This window comes from Anabrus simplex, chromosome 3 (genome assembly GCF_040414725.1).
Source record: "Anabrus simplex isolate iqAnaSimp1 chromosome 3, ASM4041472v1, whole genome shotgun sequence".
In the NCBI taxonomy this organism is placed as follows: Eukaryota; Metazoa; Arthropoda; class Insecta; order Orthoptera; family Tettigoniidae; genus Anabrus; species Anabrus simplex.
This window is the reverse complement of record NC_090267.1, coordinates 309,934,111-309,946,196: the sequence shown is the minus strand read 5'-3', so window position 1 is coordinate 309,946,196 and position 12,086 is coordinate 309,934,111. Positions and strand designations below refer to the sequence as shown.

Genomic DNA, 12,086 nt, shown 5'->3' with positions numbered 1-12,086 from the left:
TATGTTGTAAGAGAGCGATATATCTTATGTTGTAGGATAAGGAAAATAAACATTAAGTAAATTGTTGAAAAATAGATGTTTCCTTGTATATTTTTTAACAAATAGGCTACAACAGTGAAACATTATAAAAAACAGCATAATTTAGTGGGAACGAACCACACTATATTCATAGTTATGCAAAAAAGGAAAAAGTATAGACCTAATCACTGAATATTCAAGAGTCTCAAATCAATTTCAAACGAAATAAATGCTTGCTGCCTCTTTGTAGTTCCAGCAACGAAGGGCTTGGGCAAAATCATCTTGATGTCATTTGACGAAACAGATGCCACATCAGGGTTATGAGGATGCACAAATTTCGTCCCTACACTCTTTTGACATTTCCTCAAGAAGCTCACCTCATAATCACCTTCATCATCTTTTGGTGCAGTCACCTCTCCAATGTAAAATACACTCTTCTTACTAGGAAACTCAACGAGAACATAATCCCCATGAGCTGGTTCTCGGTCAAGTTCCTCAAATGCTGTAGGATCTAATGAAAGAAGATCGCCAATATCAAGATCATCATCTGTGTCATATAAATGAAGAGTTGTATCAACGTTTATCTCATCTTCATCACTTGTGGAGTCAAAATAAATTTTTCTCTTAGTTTTTTGTTTTTTCTCTTTTAATGCCTCACATGTTTTCTTCGCGTTCTGTGACCTCTCAGCTAGAGCAAGTTTCTCCGGTGTATCAGTCGCAATAATGCTTTTGCATTTTCTGCGCCCCTTCCGTTGATTTGTTCTTGCTTTAGCCCTTGGATAACCTAAGGCATTGCTAGGACTCAGTAAAAATCCATTTCCCGTCTTCTCAGAAGCTGGTGATTCGTTAAAAGACTCTTCTGCTGTCACAGCACTAGTTTCAGGAGTTGAAGATGCTGCTGTTTCTTGAGAAGGACTTCCAAGGTTAGCGTCGGGTCGATCCATGGCCGAATTCATTAGAAAATCTTGTTCTGTGAAAACAAGTCTATTCAGTGGGAATATGCCTGTCTTTCGAAAACCAGACAGGATGTTAGCAGGCGTCATGGCATTTTCGTGAGCAAATTTGACAAAGGAGGCTATCTCATAGATGGTGACAGGACATCCTGGATGGTGAAGCATCCATGAATCCATTGCTGAATTAATTTGTGCTTTGAAAGGATAATACACAGACACATCTAACGGCTGCATACGGTGGCTGCAATGAGGCGGGAGTGTAACTACGGTAACACCGTTATCTTTTGCAATATCAAGGGCTCGGAGAGAAAGGTGGCTTTCATGATTGTCCATGATGAGAATTGTTGGATCATCCTTACTAGAACGGGAATGCTGTACGAAATGCATCATTACACTCGCAAAGAGTTCTGCTGTCATCCAACCCGATGGGGTGGTAAGACCTAAGGTGCCTGGCACTCCCCCATTAACCATATGTTGCTTGAAGTTCTTCCTGGGAAACACCATAACAGGAGGAATTGAATTTCCTGCTGCATTCACCGTGCAGCATACAGTGACAAGTGTTCCACGTTCTCCACTGACAATCTTCCCTACTTGCTTAGATCCCTTTTCTGCAATGACTTTTTTCGGCTGATGGACAGTTGTAACAGCCGTTTCATCCAAATTGTAGGTTCTGCTTCCATCAGCAACATTTGGAGAACGCCTCAGGGCCTCTTCATAATTGTCAAAAAATATGTTGACGTTGTGTGGATTGAATGCAGTGGCTCTAGATATACTGCAGCTCTCGGGCTGTCTGATGCTGACATTCGGATTTCTTTTTAGGAATCCACGTAACCAATCCACTCCAGCTCTCTGTCTTTCAGTCCAAGTTGTAGGAACGGTAATTGAGTTTGTAGTTGCCATTTCATATGCTATCTTGCGTAAATCTCTAGTGGATTTTCCGTAACACATCCTTGAACAGGTAATGATATAATCAGCTAATTCTTTTTCCTGCTCTGTTGTGAAAATTTTCCTTACGTCATACCTAGGTGTCATAGATCTGTGAGCAAATGAACCTGCAATCTTTCTTTCTGCAGCCACATATCTATATAATGTTTGGAAACTAATTTTGTGAAGTCTGCCAGCTTCACGCAAGGATATTTTATCTATTAATACTGCATTTACTGCTGCTCGCATGTCTTCGTCTTTAAATAGTCCCCTGTCTGTTTTCCTTGTCGATTTCCTTGGCATGATGAACCTAAAATTTAAAAACAATGCGTGTAAGGAGGGGGTGTGTGTGCACCTACAACAGCACAAGTCCTAAATAAACCAAAGACAAACAGAGAAAATTCGCATAGAAGTGTTCCATTCTGAAATATTTCGTAACCTATATGGGATTTATTAAAAAAAACTGTACGCACACTACTCACACAAATCTTATACTCATTACTCTTCAAGAATTAATGGACTACAATTAATTGTATTCGAACCACAGCGTAAAATGCATGACCTAATATTATCGTGTGTTTATGGTACACAATGAGACATCTCAAATGTGATTAATGGAGCTGTGTCTCATTGTGTACCAGCAGACATCTCTACAATATTTCTCTTACAGAACAACTATTTTGACAATAACTAATAATCTAAATATACTCACAGTAAGAGAGAAGCATACAGTTTCAGACACAACAGCAACAAAACAACAATTTCGTGAAGTTACTGCACACGAAGACCACAACTGCATAACAAAATCACAACTTTTGCGCCATAAAAACACACATGCAAGGAATACTCAATAACCAGTGGAGCCAACCTTATAATTTATGCAGTACAGAATTATAGTTGTTTGTACATCTTCCACAAGAAAGCAGCACCCGCTAACTTAAATATGGCACTGGCCAGAGGACTTGTCTCATTGTGTACACTGTCTCATTGTTGACCACCCTCCCCTAAGTCTTACTGAATTTCTACCCTTCTCTGTAGCTGAAACACAACGCCTGGTTCTGTCAATCTGTACACAAGATAGTCTGCTATTCAACCAATCTATGAGAGTTTATGACCCAAGCTTATACAGGAATTACATTTACTGCAAATGCCCAAAAAACAAAAACAAAAAAAAACAAAAAAAACCGCACACATCAATAAGTTACACATTTTCTAACAATATTAATTTTGGAAAGGATACAAAAAACAGAAGAACTTGATGGTGCTTTATTGCACCAATAAGTCCTACAATTGAGATTAAGATGAGAAAAATTCCACAGGCCAAGATGCCACCGATAGTGGGGAGATTTGCTCCCAGAGGTGATTCCCGTCCATATACTGCGACTCCAATCAAGATGAATGCAACAAGCTGTTAAAAGAAAAGGAAAAAAATAATAAATGATGGTACAAGTGTTAACAGTAGTAGTACAAAACTACATTAAATAATGGTAAAATAAGGAAATGAATACCTGAAGACGAGGACTTAAATGTTAAAGACAAAAAAATATAAATAACGTTATGACGTCAACCAATCACCATTCTTACCTGCCCACAGAAGGCAATATTAGATTAGACAGGGTTAATGGTCCAAGCGGACATTACAGTGACCTGCTTGTTCATAGACATTTTCAAGAAATTATCCTTAGCTAACACCTTTAAACTGGCATTGTCCCTCATCATTATAATAGCCCACCTCGTGGCCATAATTATTAAGGCATCAAGTCTTTAAGGTCTGACATCACTGTTAGCTGGTTCAAGTTTCATAGTGGAAAAAGTTTCATCATCAGAATGTTATTTGGCAGCATAGGAGAGGTGGTTATTACACAACTTCTAATCACTGGATCACATGCCAAAAGCCTGGGTTCAAAATCAAATTTCTTTGCAGTGATCACAGAGTGAGGGCATAATTATGATACTGCTGCCACACACATTCAATCAATCAATCAATCAATCAATAATGGAATTCCTGAAACTCAGCACAAGTTTTGTGAAGTATGGTTGTGCTCTTAGGCACCTTTCAAGTGAAGGTCATTTAATAATTCAAAATCAAACCTCAAACAGAAAAGTAAGATCAATATTAGGCCTACTCTTACCTTGACCTTTTTTTTTACTTTTCCAAGTTTAGGATAGCAATCCTTCTATAATAAAAGTGGAATGTTTCAACCCATATAAATTATATTACCGTAACGTCAAGATAATTAAAGATTTTTTAAATTTTTTTATGAAGTTATAACTCTCTCTGGTAAAATAAAATTAATCTGTAGATAAAATTAGGATTCTTGCATGCAATACGTACAATGTAAAGAATGTTTAGAGCTGTTAAAGCGTTTTTAGAACAAGTGAATCCTCCACACATGTTGCAAGCATGTAACAGAGGTACTCTGCTTCAATTTATATCCATAAAATCATAAAACATCAGCGCAAATGTCAAAGGAATCACTTCTCTTCAACCTAACACCAACTATGCCGAAGAGCCGAATCAGCCGAACTAAACAGATGAATCACAGGTCTTCCAGTCGATACACAAGGCCAAAGAATCGCAAGGCGGACACATCTAAGAACGATAATGTGATTTGTTGGTCGGTACCAATTCTTTGGTCCGTATTGACGGACAATCCTATGCAATAAAAATGATCCATCCTGTGTAGTATTCTTCCCCTGAAGGTTTTCAAGGGTATAGAAAAGGATATTATAAAATATGAATATTTCGTTTTTTATGTGCCGTATTGGCTGTATTGTTTAGTCAGTCTCGAAAGATGGCGGCATGTTTTTGTGATAGTGTGGGAAACATAGGAGATAAAGACACGTTATTTTCTATTAAACATTTAATGATTCTTATTAACTTTTTGATATGCTAGTATTTAATGGTTTAAAGTGACAAATAAAATCAGTTATGGCCTCAAACACTCGTTCAGTCATGTCTAAGGGCGGCATTCAAAATAGGTCTGTTTGTATCAGCCCTGATGATCCCAGACTCAGAACAACTATGGGTCAGCAAATGATATCATCATGCACTGGGGCATTATTAACTTCCCTTATAGGTAACCTTTTTTTAATAGATTTTAGTTGATAGTTCTTTTTAAATCTAGTGTAAGCTTGTGCTCATTTTCAAATGAGTGACCTAACCTCATTTGTTTATTTTCAGTGACTCCGTTTGATGTTGTTAAGATTCGACTGCAATCTCAGCAGAAAAAGTTGCTGTCTAACAGATGCTTCCTGTATTGCAATGGGCTAATGGATCATTTATGTCCATGTTTAAATGTTGATGGTGCTGCAGGAGAGAGTGCACAAATGCCAATAAAAGGGATGAACAATCCTGCACATTTTAATGGAACTGTAGTAAGATTCTTTGAATTTTTCTGTTGTAGTTCTCTTTTCTCAAAGTAGAAAGCAGCTTACAATATTGGTAGGGACGTTAATAATCTGGTCCTTAAGCCTTGAGGGCATGGATTAAATGTCCATGATATAGGTAATATTACAAGTAGCCTACTCTGAGTTCGGTTACTGGCGGTGTCATTTATTCATAGACAATGCTTCAGAGTGTGATATAGCCTAAATGATTGTGGCTCTTCACTGTCAGTTTTCCATTACTTCCCAATCTTCAAGTTCTGTTTGCCAAGGAAAACAGTAGCAAGGAGAGTTTTCATACAACTTCCATTCTCTTCTCTGCTTTTATTTGTTGGTAAAACTTCCCGATACCCAAGGTTTGCAAAGTTATAGGCTGTACATGTAGGATAGTAGAAAAGTATCACAACCAGAACCAACTGTCAGTGATATTAACCTAGTCCATCCTATCTTAAGCCATGAAAAGCTGGCTGTCTCAAGTGCTTCCACTTAACATGTACCATCCTTCTCTTCATCATATTTCTTGTTCTTTATCCGTAAGTCAACTCTGTCAACTGTCGTTCTCATCTGATTCAATCAGAATTTTAGTTTTGTGAGGTTCATGGCCCTCTAATTGTTTAGCTGATGCATCTCCAGGGAATCTGCCACCTGGGCGACTACCCTGAAAACAGATCAGTGTTGATTAATTTGAAAGTAGTAATCACTATTTTGAACTCTTTGTTAACCATACATCATAATTGTTTCAGCATATAATTAATAGAAATTGTAATTAGCCTACAGAACTAATTTTTTTAGATTAGTTTGATGAACAGCTCAGTGGAAACAGATATACTGTCATCTGAGGTGACTGGCCACGTGGGTGATGATCAAACGTAGCATTACTATCCTAGACCCCTCGGGTGTAGATTCACATGTTTATCATATAAAAAGAGAAAAACCTTTCTGGAATTAAAAAGAATACAGAACGTGTTGCATAGGCTCCTTATTACAATCAATCAATCACCACTGATCTGCATTTAGAACGTTAGCAGATTCTGTGTCATTTGTTTACCTAGTCTTTTCGTAAATAATTTCAAAGGAGTTGGAAATTTCTCAAACATTTTTCTTGCTAAATTATTCCAATCCCTAAATTCCTCTTCCAGTTGCAGTGTATTGGTAAGAGATTTTATTGACATCAGTCATACTTCTATAGTCTTTTTATTCACAGTAGTGATACACAACAGTGAAACTCGAGATACAATGAACAAAAGACTATACCATGTCATATTTGACGTCACAACATCTACACACGAGTCTCTGTGACAAAGACCATCCTTCCCCACCTTAGCTACATTCCTTGCAGAGATGAAAAGACGCTGGGAAGAAGGCAGAGATATTAAAGTACTGTATATATTTCCATACTAGTGCACTATTCATTGTAATTCCGTTGATCCTCTTGATACTGAACGAGTTGGCTATGCGGTTAGGGTCCTGCAGCTGTGAGCTTGCATTCAGAAGATAGTGGGTTCGTATCCCACTGTCGACAGCCTTGAAAATGGCCCCCTCTAGGGATACCATGACCGTGATATTGGTGTGGGGGGGCGGCTTGTAGGCTTATTGATGCTGAGGGCTGTGCTAGCTCAGGGTTACCCATGCTGGATTGGCCTCGGTGTAGAGCCAGACTAAGAAGGTGTCCCCCGAATCATCTGAGAGGAATGTCTGCTCTTTTTTCATTTGTACCTTTCTATCCTAACCTCCTTTAATTTAATTTCTGTTACTGTCTAGCCAGCCTCTATGTCGGGTAGTATAAGTTTGTATGGAGATTTCACCCTCCCAAAATCAGAAGTTTCGGGTTGTGGCAAAGTGATGCATAGCTGCTGGGAGAGTAATTGTTAGTGACTCCCTCCAGATACCAGGTGCTCTCTGGAGTATAAAGCCTTACCTTGACATGCGGGGCTCGGCTGAGGGTTGACCTATCATTTCCCTAGCTACTCGTGGGACCAAGACGGAACCTTGGAATTTTAGTTTTAATTTAGAGAATGCTGCTGGCCTTAAAGCGACTTGAAAAGTAAGAAAGCAATAAAAGATATACTCCAGTTCTGATTTATAATGAATGTGACAAACGTCTACCTCAATTCCTGGATGTTGCCAGGATTGAAGGAAAGAGCTTTTTAGATGAATGTCAATTCTTCAGTTGAGGAAATTGTTGGTGGTGAAGTCAAGATGTGAAAGCTCTGTGATGGATCCATACTTATGAAGACATCGACAGGCTGAGCATTCAAGACAGCTACTTAAAGCCAAATCCTATGGAAAAAGTTGAGAAGTTTCTTTAGAGAAGCACCAATCTCCAAACTCCTGCAAAGGAGTTATAATTCACATAGATTTGATCCACAGTCTTGCCCGTTGGGGTGTAATGGACGTGAAGAGGTTAAAGAGACGTTTCGGGGATAAGCTGCTCGATACAGATGCTTTGATGCCCAATCCTTACCCTAACGGATTAAGTTTGCAATGTACCGTCTGATTTTATGCCCATACTTTCCAGCTGCAATGAGGTGCTATAACTGCCAAAAATTTGGCCACACCCCATTGCGATGTCAAGGCTCAACCACCTGCAAAATGTGTGGAAAATGCAAGCATGCCGGTGTTGTCTGCACACCACCACCTTTGTGTGACAACTGCCCAACTCAGTTGTCAACTCCAATCTCCAAGCAGTGCCCCACATTCAAGCAGGAGAAGATGATCCAGGAGATAGAAACGCTAGATCCAAATGCTCAGAGGAAGTTCAAGTCCATGGCTGCTCCTAAGTCTTCTATCTCCTTTGCTGAAAAGGTCGCGAAAATGCAGATCTAACCAGAGACTTTTGTACAGAATATTAGTACAGAAAATCCATCGAAAAGTGAAAGCTACCAACAAGCAGTAGTACTTAAGGAAATTGGAGATCCCGGGACGGTTTCATTACCTCCTGGGATATCAAAAAGTGCTTTATTGCTGACAATGCCTGTGAAGGGCTGGAAATTCTTCCCCCACCAGGGCTGGGGGCGAAGATTTTCCCAGCCAAGGCTGGAAAGTTGTCCAGCCTTTCTACCAAATCTCCAAACAAAAAGGAGGAGAAGGGGTAGCCCCCAGCGCTTGCCCAAGAAATTGAAGAAGAAGCCTTCTCCAACCCAATTAGGGGTCACAGGATCCCTGAAGAAGACCGGCAAACCATCAGCCGACTCTCCTTCAAATAATAAGAAAACGGTGGGCAGGAGTAAGAGGCCCCAGTGGCCTCCACTTTGATCCCTTTCTGGGGAACGCAATTCTCCCAGAAAGAAGGCCCACCCAGTTCACCATCCACAGAGTGCTCAATTGCCGCATCTCCCTCATCTGAGGAGACAATGAAGACTGAACGACTCATTATCGTGGATGGTGATGTCGACACAATGGACACTGACAAAGACGGCGGATACAATTGCACTATTACAGTGGAACTGCGATAGTTACACTTGTCGCCTAGCTGAGTTACGTCAGCTGATATCCATCTTCGTGTCTTCCATTGTCTGTCTACAGGAATCTTGTTTGAGACCTGGACACTACATGACTATAAAACAATATCGTCTTTATTCAAAAGACACAGTAACTGTGGATGGCGGGGCAACTGGAGACATTTGTACCCTAGTCTGCTCCGACATCTTCAGTGACGAAATGCAGTACCATTCCATACTCAGCTAGACAGTTGCAGTTCGCGCTCCATTGCCAGTAATGAAAATGGTGTGTACATTCCATCAGATTATGATCGTCAGATGCTTGAATTATTCCAAGATTTGACCACTCAATACCTTGCCTGTAACACCCCGTGGGGTTGTCCATCTTCCTGTGCTGGGGTGGTGGGTGGGGATTCTTAAGCGATTGATCAACCAGTTCAATTTTTGCATTCTTAACACAGGGGAATCGACACATTTCAGCGGCGAACATGGCACATTTTCACATCTGGATGTCGCCTTGTGCAGCCGTGCGCTAGTTCCCCCGTTATGGTGACAAGTAGACGATGGCCTCTGTGATGGTAAACATGTTCCGATACCTCTGACACTCTTGAATTAAAGACACTCCCAAGTACCCTAACGCTGGTTACTTTGGCCGACAAATTGGCCAGAATTTTCAAAACGTGCAGTGATGGCCGATGATATGCTGGAGTCTGTTGATGACCATGTTTCTTCCATTATAACTGGAATTCTGGCTGCTGCAGAGGAAATAATTCCTTCCTCGTCCAGTGTCACTCGCCGGAAACAGGTCCATGGTGGACCGACGAAATTGCAGCAGCCCTACGTAATTGCCGATGGGCTTTCAAGTATTATCGCTGTAATCCTACGAAGGCCTGTCACATCACATTTAAGTGTTTGTGCGCTAAGGCCCATTTTCTGATTAGAGAAAGTAAGAAACTACGTGGTAAAAGTATGTATCTTCCATGATGACACATACTTCGTCATCACAAGTATGGACAAAACTACGCCATATGTTTGTAGTGCAGAACTTGCCTTCAGTTCACAGAATCTCCATTAATGGAGATATACAGGGTGTCTGAAAACAAGTTGTGGAAAATTCATGGGCATGCTATTCCCAATAATGTAAGAGAGGATCCGCTATCAGTTTTTCCCTAAACCGCCTTGTTAATCGCTAGTGATAACTGCTTCATATCTCTTAAGTCCTGTGACGTAGTGTACTGAATTCACAACAATACGTTATCCGAGAGGGGAATGTCCAAGCAGCATTTCCTTGTAAGCGACTTCCTTTACAGCACACACCTAGCGTGTTTGAATCAGATCATGGCAAGTCAAGGCTTCAGTGTCCCCCCTCCGTAGCGTAACGGTTAGTGTTATTAGCTTCAGCCCTCGGAGGCCCGGGTTCGATTCCTGGTACTACCAGAAATTTAAGAATGGCAGGAGGGCTGGTATGTGGTTGAATTGGTACATTGGAGGTGTGCCTGAAAAGAGCTGCACCACCTCAAGAATGAGGACCGAGTTCACTTCACTTCGAGGCTTCAGTGTCTACATTTTTGGGAGAGGAATATGTCAACATGCACCTCCTTTGCAGAAGTGCTGAGAGGAACGTAAAAGAGGTGAGGCGTTTGTACGCCAAACGTTTCCCACAGTGAAGACTGCCGAACGCTCAAACTTTCTGTGACGCGGACAGGTGACTGCAGGAATACAGACCATTTGTCAAACAAGAAATCCTTAAAATGAAGAACTTGTTCTCCGTATGATGACCAAAGACTGGGGTCAAAGCATTTGCCAGATTCTGCAACTTTGAACATGGTGTGGCACACTTCCACAGTAACAGATTCCATCCTTGTCACATTACAGCGGGTCCATATTTAATGCCCGGTTATTATCGTCGGCAGGAGGAATATTGTGAATGGATACGTGAGAGATACTCAATAGATGAATTATTTGTTAGACGAGTATTATTTACTGATGAGCCACCTTTTCTCATGATGGCTTCATGACATTCACAATGTACATATATGGGCAACAGAAAATGGTATTGAATAGGTGGACCTTTCTCTATTCGTTGATAGAGAAAATACACATGTGTTTTTACGGAGATGCTACCAGGTATAGTTCTTGTGTAGTATTGTGGGCAGTTACCTGATTAGTCCGTACGGTCTCCCACTACGACTATCTGGGTAATATTATCACTAGTTTCTGCAACACAATCTACCTGTTTTGCTTGAAGACGTCCCCCTGGAGATGAGATTACAAATGTGGTTCACGCACGATAAGGCTTCTCCTCACTTCAGCTGGTTTGTAGGAGCAATTTTTTTACAATCTGTTTTACGTCGCACCAACATAGATAGGTCTTTTGGCGACGATGGGATAGGAAAGGGCTAGGAGTGTGAAGGAACTGACCATGGCCTTAATTAAGGTACAGCCCCAGCATTTGTCTAGTATGAAAATGGGGAAACCACGGAAAACCATCTTCAGGGCTGCTGATAGTGGGGTTCGAATCCATTATCTCCCGAATGCAAGCTCACAGCTGTGTGCCCATAATCGCATGGCCAATTCACTCTGTTCTTAGTAATATTCATGGTTTGAATGATACATACCTAATTAACCAAAATCACATGTCAATAAATTTATATCCTTAATGATCGAAGGACTCTTAAAGTCGAGGGGTAAATGCTTGGCCGGCAATGGCAGGGAATCGAAATGAAGTGAAGTGTTTGGTATAACGGCAACGTACGTTTTCTCTCAATACGGTAACTACCAAAACAAAATAATAACGTACATAGGCTAACTAGTCAAATTTGGTTTTATTAGTATACTAGCTGATGTACCCGTGCTTCGCTATGGAATTCTAGATTGTATACAGAATTGTAGGTTAGGTAGAGTACACGTGGGGAGCAAGGCTGTATTAAATTGCAGAGATCTTTCTGTTAGCCTAGAAACGCAACGGATAAATCACCAAACGTCTTTTTTCATATGAAGACTGCGTTAGGGAATTTTTCATTGTAATGGTAGGCCTGCTATCTTACCATCATTAACAATCAGGTTGGGGTTTTCTCTATAACGGCAGACACTCCGTCTCCATCTGCCTTTTTACATCCTCAGAAAGACCGTCTTAGCGGTTTCTCCACCTGAAATGAACATAGGGCATTAGGAATGGCGCGAGTAAAAGCAACGATTTCACATGAAATACTCGATCAAATGTTAAACCACACATTTTCTCACTTTTAACGAACAATACTACGGTGCCGATCTTACAGTCCAAAGTTTTAGAGCTGGAATGACCAGGCCGCAGACAGCCGTGATACGTGAACACACTTAGTTTTTTCTGGGGGAGGGTGGGTGG

At 40.7% G+C, this 12,086-nt stretch overlaps 2 protein-coding genes across 8 annotated transcripts in view; one reads left to right on the top strand and one right to left on the bottom strand.

Moving 5' to 3' along the window:
• Tsp97E (Tetraspanin 97E) overlaps positions 1-4,412 on the bottom strand; it is a 49,542-nt gene extending 45,130 nt beyond the window's left edge. For all 3 annotated transcript variants that reach the window (XM_067143134.2, XM_067143133.2, XM_067143135.2), the window contains exons 1-2: positions 4,231-4,412; positions 3,136-3,303 (exon numbers count right to left, since the gene is read on the bottom strand). In XM_067143134.2, the coding sequence (XP_066999235.1) occupies positions 3,136-3,303; positions 4,231-4,290 (228 nt within the window). In that variant the 5' untranslated portion in view covers positions 4,291-4,412. The remainder of the gene's footprint in view (positions 1-3,135; positions 3,304-4,230) is intronic.
• Positions 4,413-4,688: 276 nt separating this feature from the next.
• Positions 4,689-12,086, top strand: part of LOC136866296 (mitochondrial glutathione transporter SLC25A40) — a 246,149-nt gene continuing 238,751 nt past the window's right edge. For all 5 annotated transcript variants that reach the window (XM_067143127.2, XM_067143129.2, XM_067143128.2 and 2 more), the window contains exons 1-2: positions 4,689-4,975; positions 5,080-5,273. In XM_067143127.2, the coding sequence (XP_066999228.1) occupies positions 4,828-4,975; positions 5,080-5,273 (342 nt within the window). In that variant the 5' untranslated portion in view covers positions 4,689-4,827. The remainder of the gene's footprint in view (positions 4,976-5,079; positions 5,274-12,086) is intronic.